This window comes from Nannospalax galili, unplaced genomic scaffold (genome assembly GCF_000622305.1).
Source record: "Nannospalax galili isolate Female #2095 unplaced genomic scaffold, S.galili_v1.0 scaffold123, whole genome shotgun sequence".
Classification (NCBI taxonomy): Eukaryota; Metazoa; Chordata; class Mammalia; order Rodentia; family Spalacidae; genus Nannospalax; species Nannospalax galili.
In genome coordinates, this window is record NW_008350332.1 from 1,599,445 (window position 1) to 1,612,056 (window position 12,612).

Here is a 12,612-nt window from a genome sequence, read left to right on the forward strand (position 1 = left end):
GAAATCTCTATTCTAACTTTTTCATTTCAAAGACTTTTTTTTTTGGGGGGGGGGTCTCTTTTAAAGATTACATTGCTCTCTGCTGCAAAAATTAGTTTCTTAATTATGGTTAGCTCATCTACATTTGGCAAATAAAAACAATGCAAGCATAAATAATCCCATCAAGGTCAAACCCCTCTAACTGCCAGTCACCAAGCTCAAGAGACATTCATTTTGCAAAAAGTGACTGTAGCATAGGCTCTGATGAGTGGCCATCAGTGTCTTTGTGCATTTATTAGACAGAGGCTTTAAAATAGAAAAAACGGGGTTTTTATTTCTTTTTTCTATTTTTTGTGGGTATGATGTGTGTATACATGATGTGTGTCTGTTAGTACACATGAGCCATGGCATGTATGTGGAAGTTGAGGGAAACCTTAGTTGTTGATCCTTGCCTTCCACCTTGTTTCAAAGGGGGTTGATTTCATTGCTTGCTGTTGTACACACTGGGATAGCTGGCCTGCAAACTTCCAGGGATTCTCCTGTCTCTGCATCTCATCTTGCCATAGGAACACTGGGGACACATGCCGCTGAGCCTCAGGTCTATCACCCCTGTGTGTCTACTAGCTAGAGGATAGACTGAAGGTTTGGAGGTAAATGGGCAGGCACTGCTGTTCAGAAAAGATTCAGCTAGCTATAAGTGGCTCTGAGACAAGGAGTGATCTGGTTAGTTGCCACAGAATAATCAAATAGATTTGGGAAAACTTTTACCATTCAACTACGAAAAGAAACCAGGCTGGGACTACAGTTCAGTTGTTATAGTGCCTACAGCATGCATAAAATCCTGGGTTTGGCCCCCTGCATTGAGTAATCAGGTGTGGTGGTGCACACCTGTAATCTTAGCACTAGGAAAGAGGAGGCAGGAAGATCAGAAGTTCATGATCATCATCTATAGCAAGTTTGAGGTTAGCCTGGGCTACCTGAAACAATGTCTCAAAGCAAACAAACAAAACAACAGTAACAACAAAAAACTACTGATAAACCAACACAACACCAGTAAACCAAGGTAACCACAGCTTTCAAGGTGGCATCCTCAAACCTGCTGTTCTGTCTAGTATGCAGGCAGAAGGGAGGCTCCTGTCATTTGAAATGACCCTATTTCTGGACCTCTGGGTGTTTACCTCATTGCACTTGCTGATCCGCCTGGCCACAATGAGCTGGATCATACCACGCTTGTTGCCCTCAGTGGACATGGACCGCCGCAGGGTCTCCATGGCTTCCTGGTTGGCTTTGCCCAGCAGAGACTCCCCATTAACAGCTATCAGCTGGTCATTCACCCGCAGCCTTCCATCCTGGAGGGAAGGCAGGTGAAGTGAGTGCTGCCGAACAGCATGCCAAGAAAGAAGCCCAACCCCTTCCCGCCCCCAGTTCAAACAGGTAAAACATAAGAAGCCACAGCTTTAATTTTAACATAAGCGACTGTAGTCTCTATTTTGATTTCACAGAACCCACAACCCATGGCCTTCTTAGCTCATGAAGATAATGTGTATAAAGGCTTAGCACAAGTCCTGACATACTAGGACCACCCTTTTCCTGCTTCTTTTAGAGATTGCTGAATCAAGTCATTATCATAATGTCTGCCAAAATGATATACTAATTCAAAGGACAAGTGATCACTCTCTTGCTTCCAGAAACATCCACTGAGGTGGTTTATAACCCAAGACCTGTGAGGTTCGATGCTATTAGACAATTGTAGAAAAACACCCTTCAACAAGTGACACTCTATTTCCTTTGGGATACAAAGAGAGCAAGTGACCCACATACAGGAAGTGAAAAAAGGGTTCGTGTAAAGAATGTCATAACTATGGGCTGTGGGTCCTGTGAAATCAAAATGAAGACTTGGAATGATGAGCTATGATCCCCCAAATGACGTATCAATATGACTTTCCCTTATTACTTGGTCATGGGAGGGGCACTCTAAAGAAAGAAACAGAACATTTGTGCAAAGCAGGAAGCGGGCAGACAGGAAACCCTCTCAACAGCCTGTATAGGATGGACAAGACTGACAGGTGCTTACTTTGGATGCAGCTCCGCCATTAATAATGGACTTAACAAAGATTCCCAAATCCGCATGATTCTCTTTGGACCGGTTCCCTTTGACACTGACACCAAGCCCTGCAGATCCAGAGTCATTGAGTGGAACTTCAAAAGTCAGAAACTCCCGGGTGCCATCTGGTGTGAGAACAATGTCATCATCTTCGGCTTTCTAAACGGGGACAGAATTGCACAGAGTTATATCTCAAAGCTTCTTCCTCTTAGTCACTGCTCTGAAGACCTCTAATAACAGTTTTGTAATCAGCACAAGCATACTCTCTCCACCCCACAACATGATTCGTAGCTGCCCTTCCAGATACATCTGGGCCAGACTGCAAGAAGCATCAGACCAAACTTACTTCTGTATTGCACTGAATGCTGCAATATACTCTAAGAAACACTGGGGGAATCCAGTGAGGGTAGGTGGACTCTGCAAGTCTGGGGTTAGTATGTGAAGTTTTATGGGGTTTTACTCTCATCTGTTTATGTATTATAAACCAGAGGTAAACACAGTAAAAGAAGTCAAGTCAAAAAATATATATAGGGGGCTGGAGAAATGGCTCAGCAGTTGAGAGTGCTGGCTACTCTTTCAGAGGACCCAGGTTCAATTCCCTGCACCCACATGGCAGCTAACAACTGTCCTAACTCCAGTTCCAGGAGATTCAATTGCTCTCTTTTGACCTCCAGGGGCACTGCAGGACACAGGTGCATTTACACACATGCAGGCAATAGATTCATACACATAGAATAAAAATATTAAATATATATATATATTCATATTCAGCTGGGTGTGGTGGTATGGCGTACTCCTTTAATCCCAGCATGTGGGAGACAGAGGCAGGTGGATCTCTATGAAATCAAGGCCAGCCTGGTCTATATAGTGAGTTCTGGGTCAACTGTCACTACAGGGGAACCTTGTCTCAAAAACACCAAAATGTATGTATGTATGTATGTATGTATGTATGTATTTAATTTGCCTCTTTGCAAGAAAAAGTTCATGTAAAGAATTTCACTAGCTAGTTCATTGTTCACTATTCATTTTTATGTATAAGCAATATCAAATCTTGGGGATATAAAGTCAGCCAGAAAAGATGTTCAGGTTTAGGAAAATATAGACCTTTAATTACTAGCACCTGGGAGACAAGACCGAACTAAGCGACATGTGGGAAGATTTTTTTTCCACAATGTTGAATTACACATCATATAGCTGGTAAATATCACTCAGGCAATGCTATTTAATTAATCACTAAGTATGAATCTTTAATTTCATAATTGAAGTCACCAAGCTCGAAAGAAGGCTATTAAAATCCAACACAGTCAGGATATATAAATTCTTGCTCATCTGTTTTAAAACCCAGAGGATGGAATGAAAGTTGAATATATAACCCAATGGAATATGGTGTGAGGCCACATTCTACTACTAAGAAATTCTCCATCCCAGGAGAAAACACAGCTGCTGCTGGCCTATGCAGCAAGACCACAAAGGTCAAGGCCTCACCTGCCATCTCTGTATCTGCCATTCTAACATCACTCGTCTCAGTGGGGATATACCTCAGCAGGCCTGTCTTCAAGACTGCCTCACCTTTCCTCAGTTTTAAAACACTGCTTTAGCATCCAATTAGTCATTCAAAAATAACTGTCAATTACAATGAAATAAAGTAAGTCATATCATGGTATGCAGCTACAGTGGATTATCACCTGTCCTAAAAACACTGCTTCCAAATAATTCTTGACTACTCATAAAAGTTGGTTATTTTAGAAGATAGAAATAGGATTGATTACTTATTTTTTTTTTGCATCCTACCAGATTTTGACATGCTCTAAAAACTGAGATGAATGAAATCATGACAAAATAATTTAAAAAAGGATTTGAGGATTTCACGTTTACTCTTGGCTGTCTCAATTAAATCACTTTCAGAAGTATTTACCTGTGATTTTTAAAAAGATTATAATATGCTACTTTTAAACCTTAGAATCCAAAAATGACATTATCTGTAAAGCAATGTTTCTAATTTGTGTGTCTGTGCATATCAATGGTGAGCAAGCCAGGGGCCTCACGAAAGGGGGCCAAAACCCCTCTACCCCAACCTGCATGCCCAGCCACACAGAAGGATATTTTTGGAAACATTTCAAAACAGAGCCAATGCTGAGCAAACAAGGGAGTGTTTCAGTGAATAAGAGCACTTTGTGTGTGTGTGTGTGTGTGTGTTTGTGTGTGTTTTTGAGACATAGCCAGCTGGTCTAGAACTCACTATGTAGACCAGGCTAGCCTCAAACTCACAAAGATCCACCTGCCTCTGCCTCCCAAGTGCTGGGATTAAAGGCGTGCACCACCATGCCCAGTCAAGATCATTAATCTTTTTAGAACATGGAAACTATGCAGTAAAGAATGAAATGTTAAGAAGTTGGAAAGATCCAGAGCCTCATGGTCACCTGGATTAGCATGGTAAATATTCATCATCAAATTAAACTTCTTATCTTGTAAACATTTTCTTATATTTAAAATATAGAAAGAATATATGTTTCTCCCAGAGGAAAAACAACAATAACAACAAAAAACACAACCAAACAACAAAAATAAAATATTCCCAGAGAACAATTACAACTCAAATAAAAACAACACATTGGTGAGAAATATAAATACCTATACCAAAGTACTGATGCATCACATTTATTATACAGAAGTATCTTTTTAAAAAAAATTTTTTTTGAGACAGGGTCTCCCAGTAGCCCCAGCTGACGTGGTACTTGTGTACACAACCACATCCAGAAGAAGTATCGTTAGACTCCTTATTTTGGTCTATAACTACAAATGCTCAACTTTTTATTTTTACTTTACATGGCTCAAAACAATTGAAAATATTGAGCAATGAGTCTATGTGAATGACTATTGTGACTTCAGTGTAAATTTTATAAAAACATACCTTCTGGGGGCTGGAAGCAGCTCAGTGCAAGAGCACTGGCCTAGCAGGCATGCATAAAAAGGACCCAGGTTCATTCCCCAGGACCACAGACAACCAAAATAATAATAAAAGAGAAACAGAACATATGGGCAGATTTCAATATTTGAAACACAAGAAAGCATCAATAACTTCATCCCATATCACTTTCTCCTATTTGAAATTCAGAAGCAATTAAGAGCTAACATGTACTTTGCCAACCAGTATTCCCATTGCTGGAAAAGCTGCTGTGAAAGGACATAGACAGTCTAGCTTCTCTGTCTTTAGCTAAGGCTGTGCAAGGGCATGGCAACCACAAGATGTCTTTAGTGACTAGAAGAAGTCTGATCCTTGCCTTTCCTTCCCTTAAATCCGAAGTTTCTTAATTGTCATTTACTGATTTATAGCTTCAATTTGGCTTTTTCATGTTTACTGATTTCAACATTTCCATAATGTCCTTACAAAGGCTTAAGATTTTCATTTTTTCCTACTTGAAAAATCAAGAAAAGGAGCTGAGGGAATTCATGAAGAAAAAGGCTAATCAAGGTGGGACGGCTTCCCCACTGTCTTCCCTGCACCCATGGGGCAGTTTCACTTACAATGAAAACTGCAGGAGGTGGGGGGTCGCCTTCTTTTCCAGTTCTTTTATCAAACCTTGAGACATTTATTATCATTATGAACATTTAAGTGAGCCCACTATAAGCTTCATCTGACATTTCATTGTAATCCATTTGGTTCTTGACACAAGACTGAAATCATTGCCAGCTTCATGAAATTAATTCTCTGGCAGTAAAATGTTACAAGTTTGCTCTTCAAAAACTTTGAAATGTTACATTATGCGTCCATGAAGTCTAGCAAGTATGGGGACCTCTACATTGTGACAGAGTAGAAGCTTTCTACCGCCTTGTTTTTCTACACTAGAAGTGCGCCTTTTCCGTCACAGGAGTATAGTTCTCCCCACAGACATGAACGATAAACTTGTTCTCCAACAAGCTCATGCACGTGTTCACTGACTGAAGCATACAGACAATAGTGTCTCTTTTGGACATATATCTATAGAGCATGAACAATTTTTTCCATTAAACCCACCAGATAGCTCTTTTCTTGCTCACTTCTCCATTGGTAATTTTGCCTTTTAATGCCCAGAAAACAAAGGACAATTTTGCTAAGCTATCAGAAATGGGGACCCTAATGAATGGGTTACATGAAAGCTGTCCAGCTTCCCCCCAGCCTCAGAAAGGTAGAAGAGATGAGTATCTCTCATTTCCAGTGAGAAAGAAAAACAGTCAGGTGGCCATCTTCTTGCCCTACTTTTCTTTCTTCTGTGAACAATAGTTCCAGTAACTCTGAGACCCTGCCTGCCCACAAGGGGCTCAAATCTACAGTGAACCCTCAGCACAGCTTCCTTTCTTAAAGGAAATGATAGATAATTACAATAAGCCACAAGAAAAAGAGTCATATGAGCAACAATCTCTGAGCCCCAATAGATTTTTAAAAATTGGTAAGAATGATAAAATATTGTGAAGAGAAGGGAAAAAGTTTTAAATACAGAGCACCAAAAAAATGAGAGAAGCGTGACTCAGCACAGTTTATCCTGACACTAGTTCACTAAGTTCTCTCTCTGATGAGCCCTGCTCCATGGAGTTACTATCTTTAGTGCTTATATACCTAGTAGATAAATAATGAAGGAAGGTCACTCCCATGTCATATATGGAAGGGAGAAAACAGCTATTCAACTAAGGAAAATAAGAGCAATCTTATCCAAATTTACTGTCAAAAATGTGCAGGCAGATCTAAAAATAGAAATACCAAACTGATAAAAGTTTTCTTTAGAATGACGATATTTCACAATGTATGATGAAATGGACATGCTTATGCTGGGCATGGTGGTGCATAACTGTGGATTCAGAAGGCAGAGGCTCTTGAGGGGCAAGGTCAACCTGGGCTACAAAGGGATAGCTTGTTTCCCAAATGAGAGGGGGAGGGGAGAAAGGGGCAATGTTCTGAATGGCAAATGTGTAAAAAGGCAAAGAGCCTCTGAGTTTGTATAGTGCCAGCTTTCATCAATACAGAGATCCATGGGAAGCTGCCTACCTTCACTGCAACAGCCTCAAATTAAGAACCTAAATGTCTGACACTAAACTGATAAGCTATTTTTTTGTATAAACAGCAGACTACCATTCAACTATTCAAAGTGTCTTAGAAAAAGAGTGAAATAAAAACATTTAAAATGGAAAATAGGTTTGCAGAAAATGTGGGTTTTCTTCATTTCTAGTACCTTGCCTAAGATAAACCTGTACAGTTGTCAGTCCTGGGTGGTGCAGGAGACATGTCATTTACTGGCTACAGCACATGTGCATTGAACAGGCTGTAGATTAGCTATAGAGGAAAAGAAAATTATGAAAAAAAAACAAAATGATACAAATCAAAGAATTGCAGGTGACTTAAATTTTCTTTTGACTGAATTTTCTATAGTCACTGTAATTATATATGTAATCTAAGAAATCTATAGTGTACCAGTCAGTTTTCTTTCCTCAAAAACACAATGCAAAGTGATAGACACAATGCAAAACAGACAAACACACCAGGGAGGGGAGGAAGGCAGAGGACAGCTGGCTGGGCAGGGGCTGGGAGGGGTTGGGTGAGGGTGGGAGGCGGGAGGCAAGTAGTTGAGCACAAGGCAATGACGTCAAGAAGTCTTCAGGTACGGTGGCCACATCACATCTCCACACCCAACAGAAACCCTCGAAGAAGTCAAGGACAACTCACTCATCAAAATAGAGACTGAACAACACACAGGGATTGCAGACAAATCTGAGCAATTGTTTATCATTCAAATAATGAGGGTATTCTTTTACAGAACTTATCTTTGTTTATTTTTGGAAAAAATAATCCCACTTCGAAGTTTAAAATCTATTTTTTAATTATTTTTAAAAAATTGGGGGGACTAGAGAGATGGCTCAGCAGTTAAGAGCACTGGCTGTTCTTGCAAAGGATCCAGGTTTAAATCCCAGCACCCACATGGTGGCTAACAACCATCTGTAACTCCAGTTCCAGGGGATCCAACAGCCTCTTCTGTCCTCCTTGTATACTGCAGGACTCGGGTGTACTTACATATGTGCAGGCAATACTCATACACATAAAATAAAAATAAAGAAAAAAAATTTTTTTTTGAGATAGGATCTCATATAGCCCAGGGTGGCTTTGAGCTCTCTATCCATGTGAGGATGACCTTGGGTTCCTGATGCTCTTGCTTCCACCTCTCAAATGATGAAATTAAAAAGTGTATCACCAAGTGAATATTACATAGGTGAACATTTTTTATGCTGTATGTACCCATCTTTTTGAGATTAGTTATTCATATTCCTTTTTTATTTATTTTTATTTTTTGTACTATTTGAGACTAAACTCAGAACTCAATCAATGAGCTAAATCCTCAGACTCCCCATTCCCTCTTCTAAATACTTAAAAAAAAAATTTTTTTTTTTTCCTGAGGCAAGGTCTCCTTAAGCTTATCCTAATGGCCTTAACCCACCCTACCCCAAGTAGGCCTTGAGGCTGGGATTCACTTACCCCAGCCTCCCCAGTACTAGGATCACCAGGCCAGGCTTACTACATTAGTCTTGCATCTGGGCTTACCTAATTCAAACAGTAATGCCAAATATTTTCTAACGACTTGAACATTTTTGGACAATAATAATGCTTACCAACATCCAGTATCTGCCCAGGAAGGTACCCAAGGAAAAAAACCATAAAAGCCCAAGTTGAAAAGCATTCTCAAAGTGATGCACTGTTTAAAAAATTTTAAATGTTCTCAAAGTAGTTGCTTTTCAGAAATATAAAGCAAAGGCACAGTGAAGAAATAACCCAGATTAAAGATTAAAGGCACGTAACAACTAAACGCCATGCAAGGCCTGACTTGGAGCATGGCCCAAACATGCATTTTTACTTATTATTCATAAATTTACTTTATAAAGGACAACTATTACAACTGGTAGTTATAATACTATTAAATCAATGTTAATTTCCTGATTTTGATGACTATAGTACAGTTACATGGGAAAATGTCCTGGCACGGAGACGTTTAGGCATAAGGAAGAATTATGTAAATAATTTGTTCTCAGCTCAGACTGTCACACAAGGAGAAAGAGGCAAAGACTACGAAGGGAAAAGAGAGGAAAACTAGATGTAGAACATGGTAAAGCATCAACAATGGAGAATGGGAGTGAGGAGTTTTCTGGACTTTGACATTCCAGAAAACAAAGTATGTACAGTAATTAACTCAGGCGAGTTTTGCAACATTGAAAAGCCTATACTATTATAGAATTCAATTCAAAAAATGTTAAAAATAAAAAATATGCAAGTTATAAGGGCATCAAGTTTACTCCATGCTGCTAAAACAATGACTGATAACAAATAATGAAACTCTATTTTTCAGGGGAAACCCACCAAAAACATTAAGTGATCGTTATCATAGCACAGGCATGGTTAACAATTTCAAATAAAGTCCTTACAAACCAGTTCAAAGACTCAAAAAGGCCACACAAAAAGATCAGAGTAAGGGCAGGTATAAGGTTTGATCTTAATCACAGTCTGTTTGGCAAGAATTAAAGCCACAAATAAATATTTACCCCCATTACCATGTTGCTATTCCTACTTTCAGGACAGGGCTATAACTATGGAAAAAAAAACCAAAAACCAAAAACCAAAACAAAACCATGTATGTATGCATAAAGATGTATAAGAACATGAGTGTCCCTTGACTCAGTGGAATTACACCTTGATAAACCCATTCTAAGCTGAAAATACTACAAACCCCAAATATATTTAATGTATCTAACCTAGTGAACATCACAGCTAAGCCTAGTCTGTTTTAAATGCATTCAGAACACTTTTATTGACTTACATTTGAATAAAACATCTACCACAAAAATTATTCTCAGAATAGAGAGTTGGCTCAGTGGTTAAAAGTCCTGGCTGCTCTTCCTTCAGTTACCAGCACCCACATGGTGGTTTATAACTGTCTGTAACTCCATTTCCAAGGGATCCAAGGCCCTCTTCTGGCCTCCGAGGTCACTAGAAAGGCATGTGGTTCATATATATATATACATGCAGGGAGAACACTTGTACACTTAAAGCTTTTAAAAAAGGAGACTACAATTTAATGAAGTATTAAAAATGTCTTATAATTTATTGATTTCTCATTGAAAGCAAGGTTGAAAACCTGCAAGTTGATCCACTGTACATTGAGGGCTGTCTGTGTATGAGCATCTTATGTCACAGGCACTTGTTACCCAAAGTAAACAAAACTTTCCATATGCTTTCTTTCAGGATTTGCCAGGAATTTGTGACCAACTAGGACTTGTGATGTGTAGTGAAAAGAAGGAATCTACCTTTAGAAGTAAATGGTAGGCTATGAGTGCCACTCAGTGCACAGTCAACATGTGTGAGGACAGGGGTTAAGCCTAGCACTAAATAAATTTTCAAAAGTCAACAGGCAACTGTTCTAAGCACGAAGTTAACGCGCACGCGCGCACGCGCGCGCGCGCGCGCACACACACACACACACACACACACACACACACTTTTATGTACATAAAAAAATGTTAGTTTCCAGAATCGTTCCTTGATTTTGAATGCCTTGCTTGTGCATTTCTTCGGCAATCTCTGCTGATCTAAGTTCTGTAGCTTTTCATTATCTTTTACCACAATGACCATCATTTTAGCATAAGTTATTACGCTCTTGCATAGTACTATAATCTTTAGACTCAATCTCCTATTCTCTTCCCACCTCCTCTTTGGCAGTCTCAACATCCAATGTCACAGTGTTTTTCACTAACTATCATGAAATGACTTATTCTAAAATCAAGAATTCAAGATTATGGGGCTCAGCAGTTAAGAGCACTGTCTACTCTGTTGCAGAGGACTAGGTTTGGATCCATCACCCACATGGCAGCTCACAGACATCTGTAACTACAGTTCTAGGGGGATCTGATGCCCTCTTCTTGCTTCTGCAAGCAATGCATGCATGCAGTACACATAAACATACATGCAAAACATTCATATGTATAAATTTTTTTTAAAAAATTGGGCTGGAGAGATGGCTCAGCAATTAAGACCACTGATTGTTCTTGCAGAACACCCAGGTTCGAATCCCAGCACCCACAAGGCAGCTAACAATTGTCCATAACTCCAGTTCCAGGAGTTCCAACAGTCTCTTCTATTCTCCATGGGCATTGCATGACATGGGTGCACTTATCTACATGAGGCAACACACACATACACATTGAAAAAAGTAATAATAATAAATTAAAGAATTTTAAAAAGAACTCAAGGTTATGGCTGCTTCTAAACCAAACATACTGGTGTGTGACAGTCTCATCTTCCTTCCTATTCTGCTTTAGGGTACTTTTTGCAATTTGGTTTTAGAGTGATAAAATATTTGAAAGAAACATTCTGTTTATTAAAGTTGCCTGTTTGTGTATATATACAAAAAAACCAAACCTCTATTCATTACTCAAAGCCTCTATATTCTGACAGTTTTGGTTTACCTATGTGGTTGCAAAATCTGGAAACATGTAGCTACAGTATACCTACTGTGGATATGGTTTTCTTAAATTTTTTATGTCCAAGAGTTTGGGAATAATGTTTTGTTAAAAAGTAAATAATTTTTTGAGAATTTCATACATGCATATAAGGTGTTTTGATCAAATCCATGCCCATTCCTGCCCACTCCCTCCCCTCCAACTCCTCCCAAATCTCCCCATCACTTTTTTTCTGATAACTTCATGTACTCTTTCTTCTTTATTATTTTTTTTTAATGGGGCTTTTGGCTACTCTGACATACCCCCTCTGAAGAGTAACCCTAAAATCTTTTAAGGATTAGATAAAAGCTCCCAAATATTTTTGACATTTTTGTTTTTTATTTTGTGCTGTTTGATATGCAAAAGATCCTATTAGAATTTCTACCAGATGACTATTAAGTGTCACTAACTATTAAATGTCCTCTTTCTCCACCATCACAGATCAGTGGCTGCTGCAAGCTAACACGCAGCCCATCCTTTACTTCCAGTGTGAATTAGCATTCGTCTTCTAACAGAACAGAGCTGTATCTGCAATTGAACTTGAGCTGACAGTACCTGACTAAGAGAAATTATCTCATTTATTTTTATTATGACCACTATGCGTACCTTAATTACTGACATACATCCTAGCTTTCCTGACTATTCTTTCTTTGTGCTTTCTTAGTCCTTGCTTTTTGCCCCTGTGCCTGAATCAAGTTATTTTATTTTTTTAGTATTTTATCCAATTTTAAAATGTTATGTGTATGCGTGCACTGCCTGCATGTATGTAAGTGCACCTGTGTTGTGCATTGCACATGGAGGTCAGAAGAGGATGCCAGACCCACTGGAACTGGAATTACAGATGGCTGTTAGCTACCATGTGGGTGCTGGGAATTGAACCTGCAAGAGCAGCCAGTGCTCTTGTTGAGCTATCTCTCCAGCCCCTGCCTGACTCAAGTTATTTAAAAACCTATCTGTAGCTGGGCGTGGTAGCACAAGCCTGTAGTCCCAGCACTTGGGAGGCAGAGGCAGGCAGATCT

General features: G+C 39.3%; 1 protein-coding gene across 16 annotated transcripts in view; it reads right to left on the reverse strand.

Moving 5' to 3' along the window:
* The window catches only part of Pard3 (par-3 family cell polarity regulator), a gene marked incomplete at its 5' end in the record, with an annotated part of 355,877 nt that overhangs the window by 244,983 nt on the left and 98,282 nt on the right, over positions 1-12,612 (reverse strand). For all 16 annotated transcript variants that reach the window (XM_029570673.1, XM_029570672.1, XM_029570671.1 and 13 more), the window contains 2 exon segments: positions 1,158-1,328; positions 2,054-2,242. In XM_029570673.1, the coding sequence (XP_029426533.1) occupies positions 1,158-1,328; positions 2,054-2,242 (360 nt within the window).